This window comes from Cibotium barometz, chromosome 58 (assembly GCF_041138505.1).
Source record: "Cibotium barometz isolate CiBa-2024 chromosome 58, ASM4113850v1, whole genome shotgun sequence".
NCBI lineage: Eukaryota > Viridiplantae > Streptophyta > Polypodiopsida > Cyatheales > Cibotiaceae > Cibotium > Cibotium barometz.
In genome coordinates this window covers 9,511,091-9,523,412 of record NC_141103.1, presented here as the reverse complement: position 1 = coordinate 9,523,412, position 12,322 = coordinate 9,511,091, and the positions used below count along the sequence as shown (strand labels likewise).

The 12,322-nt window shown below is 45.9% G+C and overlaps 1 protein-coding gene across 1 annotated transcript in view; it reads left to right on the top strand.

Moving 5' to 3' along the window:
- LOC147605875 (calcineurin B-like protein 3) overlaps positions 1-12,322 on the top strand; it is an 82,890-nt gene that overhangs the window by 2,729 nt on the left and 67,839 nt on the right. The window contains exon 3 of the mRNA XM_086792479.1: positions 2,867-2,949. Coding sequence (XP_086648605.1) covers positions 2,867-2,949 — 83 coding nt within the window. The remainder of the gene's footprint in view (positions 1-2,866; positions 2,950-12,322) is intronic.

Sequence of the window (12,322 nt, the reverse complement as noted above, 5' to 3'; positions counted from 1 at the left end):
GATATAGGCTGTACTCTTTCTAAAAAATGCATGCTGTTCTAGTGGTGAAAGTTCGATTCCTAAAAAAACTGAGCACTATATCTTATTGTTTGATTGCAATGAAAGTGCATTCAACACCTTGAGAACCTGAGCAGGTTGCAACCTTCTTACTTTGACTTAGGGGACTTTTAGTGAGACGGCACTCTATTGTTTGCCCATGAATAGAGTTTGTTGAAGAAGGAGGGCATGCCATAAGGAAGTCTAATTTTTGTGATTGTGAGTTTGCTATAATGGATACTGAACTATTGGTTTTTAAGATGGGGATCAAGATTGTGGATCTTTTGGCTCCATATTGTCAAGGTGGAATGACTGGGTTATTTTGAAGGTTTTTTGTTGTGCTTCTGTGTTGTGTGTGTGTGGGGGGGGGGGGGGTGTCGTGTGGTTTGCAGCCAAGCAAACAGGCAAGGGCCGTACGACATCTAATTCTATGCAAAACAACATTTGGCAGTGCAATAGAAAACCTGATTCTGATGCAAACCATCAGTTTGGACATTGATGCTGAGAAAGCCCTGTGAGATGTTGTAAAGATGCCTTCAGAAGCTTCTCTGCTGCCTATTAATGCTTGGTGGGATCCTCATCCCATAGAATCTGTAGAAAGCGCCCTACTTTGTTTCTGCTGTGTACACTGTACAAGACAAAAAGAGTTTCGTCTGAGCCATGTGACTTTGTTGGGTTCAGGGTTCCCACTATACATGTGGTAGTTGACCTGTATGTGTGGATGGAAAAAGAACAGTGAAACACGGCCTCCCCTAATATTTTCTGGGAGTGGAGTTCTACGTCCACACTGTCATATTGGATCAATATTATGTCTTAGCAAGGTGTATAAACGTCTTAATTGAGTGCACAAACAATTGAAGGTTATAAAGCAACATATATTTTATCAATTTGTAAGCTTTTGCCGAACCTATAATAAGTGGTCCATTACGTTGTTTTTGGCAACTCATGGCCGTTCTTACCCCTCCAGATTACTGATGGTACTACTTTTGCAACAAGAACACAATACGTGGTTCTGCCTGCTTCAAGCGTCTGCCTCGTTTTTCAAGCACTACAATGTGCGTATGGCAAACTTCTATTGCTTCCTTCTTGCCAATTCTCGCAGCTTCATGCTTGCCTGTTGGTTCTTTGATTGTGTACCTGATGCAGCCTTGCAAGTTGTAACATCTTATATTACTGGATTTCCATGAGATGTGCATCTTTGTCATTCGTGGAGTCTATACGTGCATCTAGTTTTTTTCCATATTGTTTCCTGCTTTACTCCTATGGCTAGAGTATGATGCATTGCTAGGTGACATCTCAATCCTGTAATAGACAGTATACGCAGCAAGGGTGACCAATAGGGTATTTGCATAGAGGATGTATGAACAAAGGGTGCAAGATGTAGTAGCTTTGAGACGAAGTGAAGTTACCCGAGTTCAGGGCTAACAGAGCCTGTGGAGGCTAATGAGTTCAGGTCCAAGCCATGGAGACAGCCAAGAGAGAAACAGAGATAAGTAGATGGATCACATTATCATTTTCAGATGTCAAATTCAGCCTATGAGACCCAATCGTGCAAGTATATGTCTGTACAAAGAGTAAATGAAAGAAAAATATCAGCATCTGGCTGTGTAGATGTCTGGTCTATTGAGTGCTTCTTGGTGATGCAACACTTCCCGTGATAAAGGCAGCAATGGCAACGGTCTTTCTCTTTTGTGAAGAAAAGTATGGGTGTGGATACATCCTTTGAGGATGCGAGGAAGCTTATGCAAACAGTAGCAAAAGTTGGGCATTCAATGTATGCTGCTTTGAGTCTGGCAGCCTTGTGGAGCATACCCTACATGTCCTTTCATGCTTAGATCTACTATGAGAGCTGAGTCAAACGGAAGTGACTTTTCAAATTGCATGTTTTGTGCCAGTGGATGTGTCACCCTACAACCCCTTTTTGCAAAGACGGATAGTTTGTGAGTGGCGTTTGTGTGCAAAGTGTAGTGGAGGTAATTACATCAGTGTAGACTCTAGGAAGTCAACTGGGTTGAAAGATCAAAATACATTGAATTTTGCATGTTAGGTGGTTAACACGGAATTGATAAAGTTAGTATGTATAGACATACCATCTATTTTCCTTTAGGGGTATCCATAGCAAACTTTGAGAAAGAGAAGGATTATGAGGATACTAGAATATTGGTCTTTATCGTAAAGATGTAAATCTGTTAGCATCTCTACTTATATTACTGCGGTACTCCTAGATGTAAATCTGTTAGCATCTCTACTTATATTACTGCGGTACTTCTTTAATAACATTGTTTGCTTTCACTAGGAGGTATAGCACAGGTAGATTTCTCCACCACATTAATCTGTTTTGGACAAAAGTACACAAATAGTTATGTTTGTTTGTGCAAAGTAGAGAGCTTTTTCCACTAAATTAAACTACCCATCATAGAATTGCACAAACCAAGCCTCTAGACCTTTTTTCCAGTATGCCATCTCATGCTTGGCTGGAGTATCTCAATTGCTTAGAGGTACCTTTGAAACATCACCCTTGTACCATGCAATATCCATGCCTATAGATGCAACACTGATAGTTCATGGTATTGTTGGGGTTTTTTGATCTCAAAGTACTATCTGCATTAGGACGTCGCTATCAACTCTTGATGTCTTTGATCATTGACATGAAAACAGCTACATAGAATTTCTTTTGTTTTGTGGCAATCCATGGTTGTTTATATTGTAGCTTTTTTGAGAGCACCTTTTTATATTTCAATTATACTGCGAAGGCAAATGTTCATTATCAAGGATGTGAGATTCTTTTCATGATGTTAAGAACCCTTACTAGTTTTTTCATTACTTGCAGTCAGTGTGAGTGAAGTGGAAGCTCTGTATGAGCTCTTCAAAAGGATAAGCAGTGCTGGATCTGATGATGGTGTAATAAATCAGGTGCCTAGCTTTTCTGCCTTTTGTCTTTCTACATTTAATTTTACAGTTGATGCTTGCTTTTTCTGCTCTGTAACAGAATAGATTGATTCACCAAAGAATGAATATCCTTTGGTAACAAAATTTGATAACAAAACTTTCATGCATTTTGCTAAGGACTCTTGGTATATGTCATGATTTGTGACTTAATCCTCTCCCTGGAAAAATGGTCAAGTGGAATGACACTTGTAGATTCTAAAATCCTGAAGAGTATGGTGTGCTGACCAATAGAGATAGAGATGTTATTTTGATGCTTTATCCTTTGCTTTTCTCATTGTTTCGTCTGATAGCAGCCAACTGTTTGGTACTTTTCTTTGTTTGCATTGTCCTGCTATTATATGCAAACCAAAGCCCATGCTTGCATGGTTGAATAGAAGAAAGCGGAGTGAGGATGTTATCTGCCAGACTTCTTAGGATATGTTATGCACGTGTCAGCTAAACAACATCTTGGAGGGCATCGAAAAGAGTAATTGTCTATGATGTGGTTTGAACGTTTAACTTTCTCTCAAAGCCATGCTGGTTATACCATGTGGAACCATGCATCTATGCATGAGGAAAGTTCTCTAGCACAACCCAATATCCAAGAAAGTCTGCAACCTGCACCCAAAGGTACCACATGCCAATTGTAAGATCTCCTCTCGCCAGTAAGTCAGGGACTGAATTGAGACCTTGTTCCTAATCGGTTCAAATGTCAGTAGATCGCTGTCTGGGTCTTTTGCCTGGAAACTCTTCCCCACACTAGAACTTGCCTTGGTAGTTACCATGAGTCTGTTATTTTGATTTAGTGGAGCTTTCCTTGCAAAAATGAAAAAGCAATTAATCTGTGACCCTGGCAGGAAAAATTTCCAGCTAGCTTAGGTATTACCGAGGCTTAACTGCCAGCCTTCTCTCCTGTCTTGATCTCCTTTCTTCCACCGGAATCTGCCCTCACACGGAATTTGTTCCTATGGAGGTCATTAGTGGAGATCCCATGACATGGACATGAAAGCTTACAATAGAAAAGAAGTCCACAGACCCTCTTGAAGGAACTTGTTCGCAAAGAATCAGTATTCTCCCAAGTTATACTCAAATTCCTGGCCCAACAAGGCTTGACTGCTAGAGTAACCTTGCATTTTCAAAGCATTTCATGATCACTTAATAACAAGGTTACCTGATTGGTTCTCTCTGTATGGAAAACTTCCATACAAACCAATAGATCCAACATCCCGAAGATGTGATCACTTAGTAACAAGGTACCTGATTGGTTCTCTGTATGGAAAACTCCCACACACCAATCCATAACCATGGAGGTCACCGAATCTAGTGAAGGATTACCATCCAAAGTTAAATCATTTTGGAAAGTGAGTCCCCAGAACTGTCGGGCTTTTACTAACTCAAACCGACCTTTTTACAAGTGGTTCCTCACTAAGCGAAAAACCCAACTGTTGCATTACAAGGCAACTCTCTGGTTGAACCCATCTATCATGGTCAAACACGTTTTAAGTTATTTTCACCCACCAAATTGGGTGAATTCATGAGGCAAGCTTCTCTTACAAGCTCCCTCATGTCACTGAGTGAGCAGAATCTCGGCGTGAGGAGATTCCCCAAGACAAGACGGGTTCCAAAACTACAAACCCTCTTGTCGGGTAAATTATATCAACCAGTTCTCACTGTTGCTTCCTCAAGGATTCAACTAACCGATTGAAATTCTCCTAATCAAAGCTTGTTACCAAATTAGATCCGAGTCCATTCTTCTCTCTATTAAGGATCTCGTGTGAGATGGGCATGGAAGTCTAAACAACTTCCTAAAACCAGCGAGCTAACTAATTAGTCCAGCTAGAAATGCGCAAAGTGATCAGCGTTATGCCCATATTGTCATTTGTATAGACCAAGTATTCCCCACTTCCTAGGGAATGAAAATGCTTCCACTATTGAAAGCACACTTCCTCTAATTGGGAAGTTCAAATTCCTTGCCTGTTTATGGTCTATGGTTTGCAGCCCAGGAGAAGTAAGCAAAAATCCTCTTTGATTACTAGAATCAAGGGTTTAAACTTTAGATGACTCCGTGGAACCGAGGTCACCTTAGAGCATCTAGTGCTTTTGTGGGACCAAGTCCACACCTTGAGCACCCTCGGGGGGATCACTCACAAAAAAATGTGAATATCACGTGCGTTCAACAGAAGCATAATTTTAATTTATGAAACTTACAAAAATATATTTACGTAAGGGTATGATTTAAATTTTTTCTAAAAAAATTTACAGATTCATAAAGAAAAGGGGATATTATATAGATTAAAAAATTCACAAATAAGGGATTTAAAATATAGGCCTTGAATGCACGCGATAGGGATATTTTACATATAGTGACCCCCCCGAGTGAGCACCTATGACATTTGTGGGCACCTCATACTTACACATCACAAAGTTAATAGATCATTGTTGTCCCTAGAGTCATCTAAGGGCACAACTGAATGGTCTTAGACAATCGGACACAAACCTAGAAGTTCTCAAACTTCTCCTCTCTCTCATGGACAACTAAGGCTGCCTCTTTGTACACGAGATACAAGCTTTTAGGTTGGTTTGGCAGGTACACAAGTCTAAGGTGGAATGGCCAGTTTCCTCGTAAGACTTGATCTTGATGCAACTATTTCTCCAACTGGATGCCATGATCAATCCTCTTGGTCAACCTAGTGCCAGGCCAGTCCAACCCGCACAAATCTTGAAAGATACCACCATACCCTAGACCACATCTACTACGAGCTGTCGAGGTCTTTTGGAGCCTAAGCTTTCAGTCCTGGCCTCAATACCGCCGCCCGTAAGCTATCCAGATTAAAAGTCCCTTGCGACCTTAGCTCCATGGGGCTGTCATGATACTATGGTGAGAGGAGAAGGGTGAGGTCCTGTCCCGTCTCCTCATATGCTAGGGCTAGTGCTATCTTAGAAGCCCAGGCTATCGCCCCTCAGGTGATGGTGGGGGCAGATGCCTGGTCCATGGTGAAGCTGCAACCTGTTGTCCCTAGGGACAATCTCAAAGGCAATGACATTGTGATTCAGGGGGTGTTCACAACTAGAAGAGAGAACTGTTTGACCTCCAACTGCCAGCCAGGTGCCCACTGCCAAGCTCCTATGAGCTATTTGCCAAAGGAAAAGAGTATCTTCCGTGGTCAGAAGCTGTTTCACCCACAGTTTCCAAAAATCACGGAGAACGTAGAGATGCCTTAAGTCTACTAGTCTATTGCTGCCGCTAGCGTCCTGTCAACCTGGGGAGGGGGGGGGGGATCGGCTCAATCTGCCCTGTGGCCCTATAGAAAAAGTTCTGAGGGTGCCTCCATCTGCACCATGGACTGTCATCAAGATATCATGTCTAGTAAACACCCCTACCCACTCAGGGGAGGCGGATCTTCGACTGGTGCGAGCCACTCAGGAGGGATGGAGGAGTTGATGTTGAGGGTGAGCTTGTCTCTTCCTCGGATCCCATCTATGCTCCAATTGTGAGTCTGGGGGGGAGGGGGGGGGGTTGGGGGGGTGCTGCCTGAAGGTGAGCCACTCTCCAAGAGATTGCTGGTCCTTCGCAATTCACCCCAAAAGATGTGAGGACGGGAGCCTAGCATGTGGCCACTAGGAAGGGTAATCAATGGGTTCCAAACCAGTGGTTGACAAAGTCTCTCCTCATCTAGGATTGGGGGAGATTGGTGGAGAGCAGAACGGGTGTGGCTCCAGGCTCGGACGAGGCTGGCCGCAAATTGGTCCTCAAAGGCTGGGCTTAGGCCGCGGGTCCTCATCTTTGGGAAGATCCATCTTGGGCTCGGTGACCAGGGACCACCAAGAATTAGAGATGCGGGCCATGAGAAAGTCCTTCCAGGGTTCACCACCTGGGAGGAGCCTCTGATGATTAGCTTGCCCAGAAGGGCTCTGCTTTGCATAGAAGGATCAATAATGCCCAGGCTGCCTTTGTGGGTGAGGTTGAATGATGACTCTGCATGGTACCTTGGCCCGTGTGTGCATGCATGCATGCATGCCATCGTTGCCTGCCCAAAGGAAGTTGCGGATCAACCACTGTACGTGACCAATACCCATCCTGGAAAGAAGGCTCAGCAAGAGGTGACGTAACACATGGTTGCGAGAAGGACCTGGTTCACTATGACTACTTGTCCAATGAGTGAGAACCTAGTTGTGCTCCAATAAAGAAGCTTCTTCTGAGTGTTCAGAAAGAGGGGGGCAAGCTGCTGCTCTGAGGTGATGTCAATCCCGACACGGCAGCCAAGATTACACACTCGGGTACCCCTCGGAATCCCTTGGAAGGACTCTAGTGGTTGCCAAGCCGGGGTGATGTCAATCCTGACGTGGCAGCCAAGATAACGCACTGGGGTACCCCCTAGTATCCCTTGGAAGGATCCCTTAGAAGGACTCTCCTGGTTTTCAAGCCTTGGTAGGGGGTGAGCTAACCCAAAATCCGCACGACTTGTGCCAGTTGTTGATGTGTGTGCTTGAGGCTCAGCAAAAGAACTTAATTGCATCTGCAAACCTCGTGAGATTCTGCACATCTCCGAAGAGGTAGGCTGTTGTGTCATCTGCAAACTTTGAGTTGCGGGCACCCTTCTGAGGGGGGATCATGACGAGGCATCTGCGGATGAGGCTCTTGGGGTGGGTCCCCCTCCTCTCCAGGGGTTTGGGGCTCCAGTCTGTGCTCCCTCTCGCGCTCTTGTTGGCAGCAGAGCTATGCGCGTCAGTGCTCCCAGTTGTGTTGCTGCGACTGTTCCCAACAGAACTACTAACTAGGGCGCCTGTACACAGGGTCGTCCTCCATCGGCTGGGGGGTGGAGCCATCCACGGGCTCTCTCCTCTGCTGCTGTTGAGGTGGTGGAGGGGCTGGCTGGGGGGGGGGGGGTGGGGGCTGTCAGCACTGAGGATCAGGTGGAGCTCTTGTGGATGGGGGCTGTCGACGTCAAGGCTCAGTTCGCTCCGAGAGCTGCGGACGTCTGGGGGTGAGAAGTCTGGTCTGCCACATCCCTTTGGCGAGGGCACACGCGTGCGAGATGTCCCATCTGGTGGCAGATGTAACACCGACCAGGGAGGCCAGAGTACTCCAACCATTGAGTGAAATGGGACTGGTCCATGTAGGGAATGCTGATCTCGTGAAGGAGGGACTCTGGTGATGTCACGATGATAAGGAGTGTTGGAATACCTGCTGCACAGGTGACGACGGAGGCTGTTCTGGGGGGAGAGAAAATATAGAAAAAAACTTGACCTTTCCTGGCTGAGAAATCTCTGCCCTTGACTTACAGTCCTTCACCCCTTGGCGCTATCAAGCCCCTGGCTGTCCTGGCCCTTTGGTTGCTTGAGCTCTTGGTGAATTATGAGATAACACACTGATTTATGGGCCTTGGTATTTATACTACCAACTAACAGCAGTCGGCCAGCTATAATCCCTGTCAGCTGTCTTTAATTCTGCCCCACGACTGAAATATCAGCATTAAATTCTGAATAAAAGGTATAAACTGCTGTGCATCTCTGATTTGGCTGCCTGGGGCCCTAGGCGCTTGAGTACAAAGGGGCTGGGCACTGTCTTCAGGCTGTTTGGGGACTGGGCAGCCTGTATGGGCTGCCCCATACTTGCCCTTACAGCCATAAACAGGCTGTATAGTCTGTATGCTTCCCCTAACCTGCCCCTAGGGCTGTCCTACAGCCCCTCCATGGTCTATCCATGGTGCGTACAGCCAGGGCCTTCCTGGCCCTCATGGGGGTGGTTTACCCTATCCCCATGCCCACACAAGGACTCGGGGTAGCCCTATGGCCTGGCCCCTTTTCCTAAAAGCAAACCCTAACTATCTACACAATGATTTGGCATCCAGTACCATACCAGATACACAGAATCACTGACATCATTCCAGAGGGAGACTCACAGCGCGGACTGGCACTGTTTCATGTGGAGGATAGTGCACACTTGACCTTGGACTCCTGTGCAGGACAATGCACACGTGACCTTGGACAACTGGGATGGATCCCTGGCTGACTCGTCTGGGCTCACATGGGACCAATTTACCATCCCAGGTCCTGCTTCTTTTGTACAAATATGTCTACGTGGCATCCAAGTGCGGGATGCACGTGACATCGCCTTTTGCTTAACTTGACGGAAGCTGCATAGCCTTTAAATAATCCGTCAACAACGTCGGATAGTCTTCGAAAAACTCTTTGTCAAGCCATACCGCTTCATGGGTCCCTCGGTCGTGAAACTTCGTGAGGAACTGTCTTTGTCTTCGGCCTGAGCCATGCTTCAAACGGTGCAGAAGGATGTGTTCTGGAACCATAACTTCTGCTTCATCAACAATATCTGGTTCCGCCTCGTCTTTAACTTCTGAAGGGATCGGACCTGCATATGGCTTTAACCAACTGACGTGAAATACATCGTGCGTAGGCCAACTCGGAGGTAGCTTTAACTGCATAGACACCTCATTAATCTTCTTCTGGATGGGAAAAGGTCCAAAGCTCCTGAAAGACAACTTTGGGCATCGCTTGCCCACCTGTTTCAACCTTTGCTTCATAATCCGAAGATAAACCCAATCCCCTTCCGAAAACTTTATATCCCTTCTGTCTTTATTGGCCTGTCGAGTGTAGGCCTCTTGCGCTTTAGCCAATCTGTCTTTTACTGACTTATCAAACAATGCTCTCCAAAAATGACTGGTAAACTTGGCATCTGGGTCTGACACTATGGTTCCTAGGAATCCCGCCAATTGGGTACCAATGCCGAATGAACAACTGGGCAACATCCTCGGCGGTCACATTGGCCCTGCAAGGAATAAGCATAACAAATTTACTAAATCTATCAACAATAGTTAAGCACTGAGTATTACGCTTACTCGGACTGGGATGCAGATTCGTGACAAAGTCCATTGGAATATCTTGGAAAGGATCCTCAGGAATTGGCAAGGGCTGTAATAACCCTATCGTCTTTTCGCGAGGAGCTTTCACCTTTTGACAAATATCACAGCGTTGTACATATGTAAACACATCTCGCCTCATCTTTGGCCAATAATATTGCCGTTCTAATTTCTCCACAGTCGAGTTCATGCCCCTATGACCACCAGTAATGGCGTCATGGGCATCATGGAGAAGAGCTGTCCTGAACGACTTCATGACACACAGTCGGCCTTTGTAGAAAAGCCAACCATCGCGTACCAGAAAGTGGCATGGTCCTGTGGCATCCAATGCCTGTTCCCACTGTGTACTGAATTCCTCGGAATTCGTATACGTGTGCTTCATGTCATCTAGTCCTGTACGAACAAGGTCGAGTCTAGTGGTCTGAATCGAAGTCACTTGTCCCTTCCTGCTCAAAGTATCGGCCATTTGATTGGCCTTTCCTGGAAGGTACTCAATCATACCACTGAATTGCTGGAATATTTGGCTCCAGCGGTGTTGTCGGTCACTCCACTGTGCACTTGGCATTGTTTGAATCGAGGTAATGCCTGATGGTCAGTTCGAACCTCGAAGTCACGGCTATACAGAAAATGTTTGCAATGTTTCAAGGCCTGTATAACTGCTAGGAGTTCACGATCGTAGACTGAGTTATTTTTCTCTGCGGGCAGTAACTTACGAGACATGTAAGCTACTGGATGACCATTCTGTTGTAACACACCTCCAATTGCGATGTTACTCGCATCGGTGATCACCTGAAATGGCTCGTCCCACGAGGCAAGTGCTAAACAAGGCACTTCTGATAAAGCCACCTTGAGGTTCTTGAATGCCTCCAACGCTCGTGGAGTGATTCGAATCCATTGCCTTCTTGTCTTCACACCCTTTAGCAGATTGGTGAGATCCGCCGAGAGGTCAAAAAACTTGTCTATGTGGGTGGAGTATGCCTGGCATATACTCACAAAGGATCTGATGTCATAGGCTGTCTGAGGTATTTCCCAATTGACAATCTCGGCCACTTTAGCCGGATCAAGTCGAATGCCTTTGGCACTAATTATGTATCCCAAGTAATGCACCTGGAACGGATAAAATTCCGACTTCTTTTCATTGACGTAGAGCTCATTGCTTTCCAGCAACTTAAGGACTTTCTCCACATCAATGTCATGCTGCTTAACCGTAGCTGAAAATACTAGTATGTCGTCCAGAAATATGAACACACACTTTCCAATCAAATCCCGGAAAATACGTATCATCATGCGGTTGGGGTGTTCGTCAAGCCAAATGGCATTACCACAAATTCATAGTGGGCCCGTTCCGTACGGAAGGCTGTCTTGGGGATGTCTCCCTCCACAATCCTCACCTGGTGGTGGCCACTCTTTAAATCAAGTTTCGAGAACACCTTTGCTCCATTCAACCTCTCGAGAATATAATCTATTCGAGACATCGGGAATCTACTCTTGATAGTCAGCTTATTGAGTGCACGATAATCGACACAATCGAGAAGACCCTTCTTTCTTCTTGACAAATAAGATCGGTGCTGCAAATGGCGACACGTTGGGGTGGATGAAGCCAAATTGCAACAATTCTTGGAGTTGGCGGTCCAACTCCGATTCCATTGCCTTGGATGCCTTGGAAAGGCAATACAGAAACTTGCTCAGGGGTTCCGAGCCTGGGAGGAGGTCGATCTTGTGGTTCTCCGGTTTGGACGGGGGGAGCTAGGGAGGGAGACTGTCCTGAAGAAAAATCCTCTGGAACTTTTCATGGAGAGCCGAGTACTTCTTGGAAGCACTGGCCACCGTCTGGGCTGTCTGGATGTATATCATCACACAATGTGCGCCTTTCCTGACTGCTCGCTTACCCTGTAAGTGTCTTATGAGCGGAAAGTTCAGAATTCCTGGCCCACACTTAATGGTCACTGGGGCGTTTGACACATTCCGATTGATTTGGAACGTGTGCTTGTCCCACTTGATATTGGAAAGAAACTTGTGAAACCACTGAATATCCGAAATTATGTCTGCTCCTACAAGAGGGGCAACCATAAAATCACGCACAAATTCTATGCCATGAACAACTAATTTAGCACCTAGAGCTTCGTACTTGACGCTCGTTGTCATGCCTGTGCTAAAACCCTCAACTTGTTTGTCCACCGAAGTTAGGACGAAACGGGTACGCCTAGCGGCCTGTTCCGTGACCACATCCTTCATGTTGCCGCTGTCAAACAAGACAACGACTCTCTGGCCACCTATGTAGCCAAAGGACTTGAGCAATTCGTTGTGCTCATACTCCTGGTCATGGGCGCTCTCATGCTTATCTTCGAGCTCCTGGCTAATAATGTTGAGATATCGAGCTCGTCTACTGAGGCAGTGGACACTGATGACCCGCCCGGGGGATAGGCCCCACACTTACACCACTGGCATGGTTGGTGAGATCTTGGGTGATATGCGGCCAG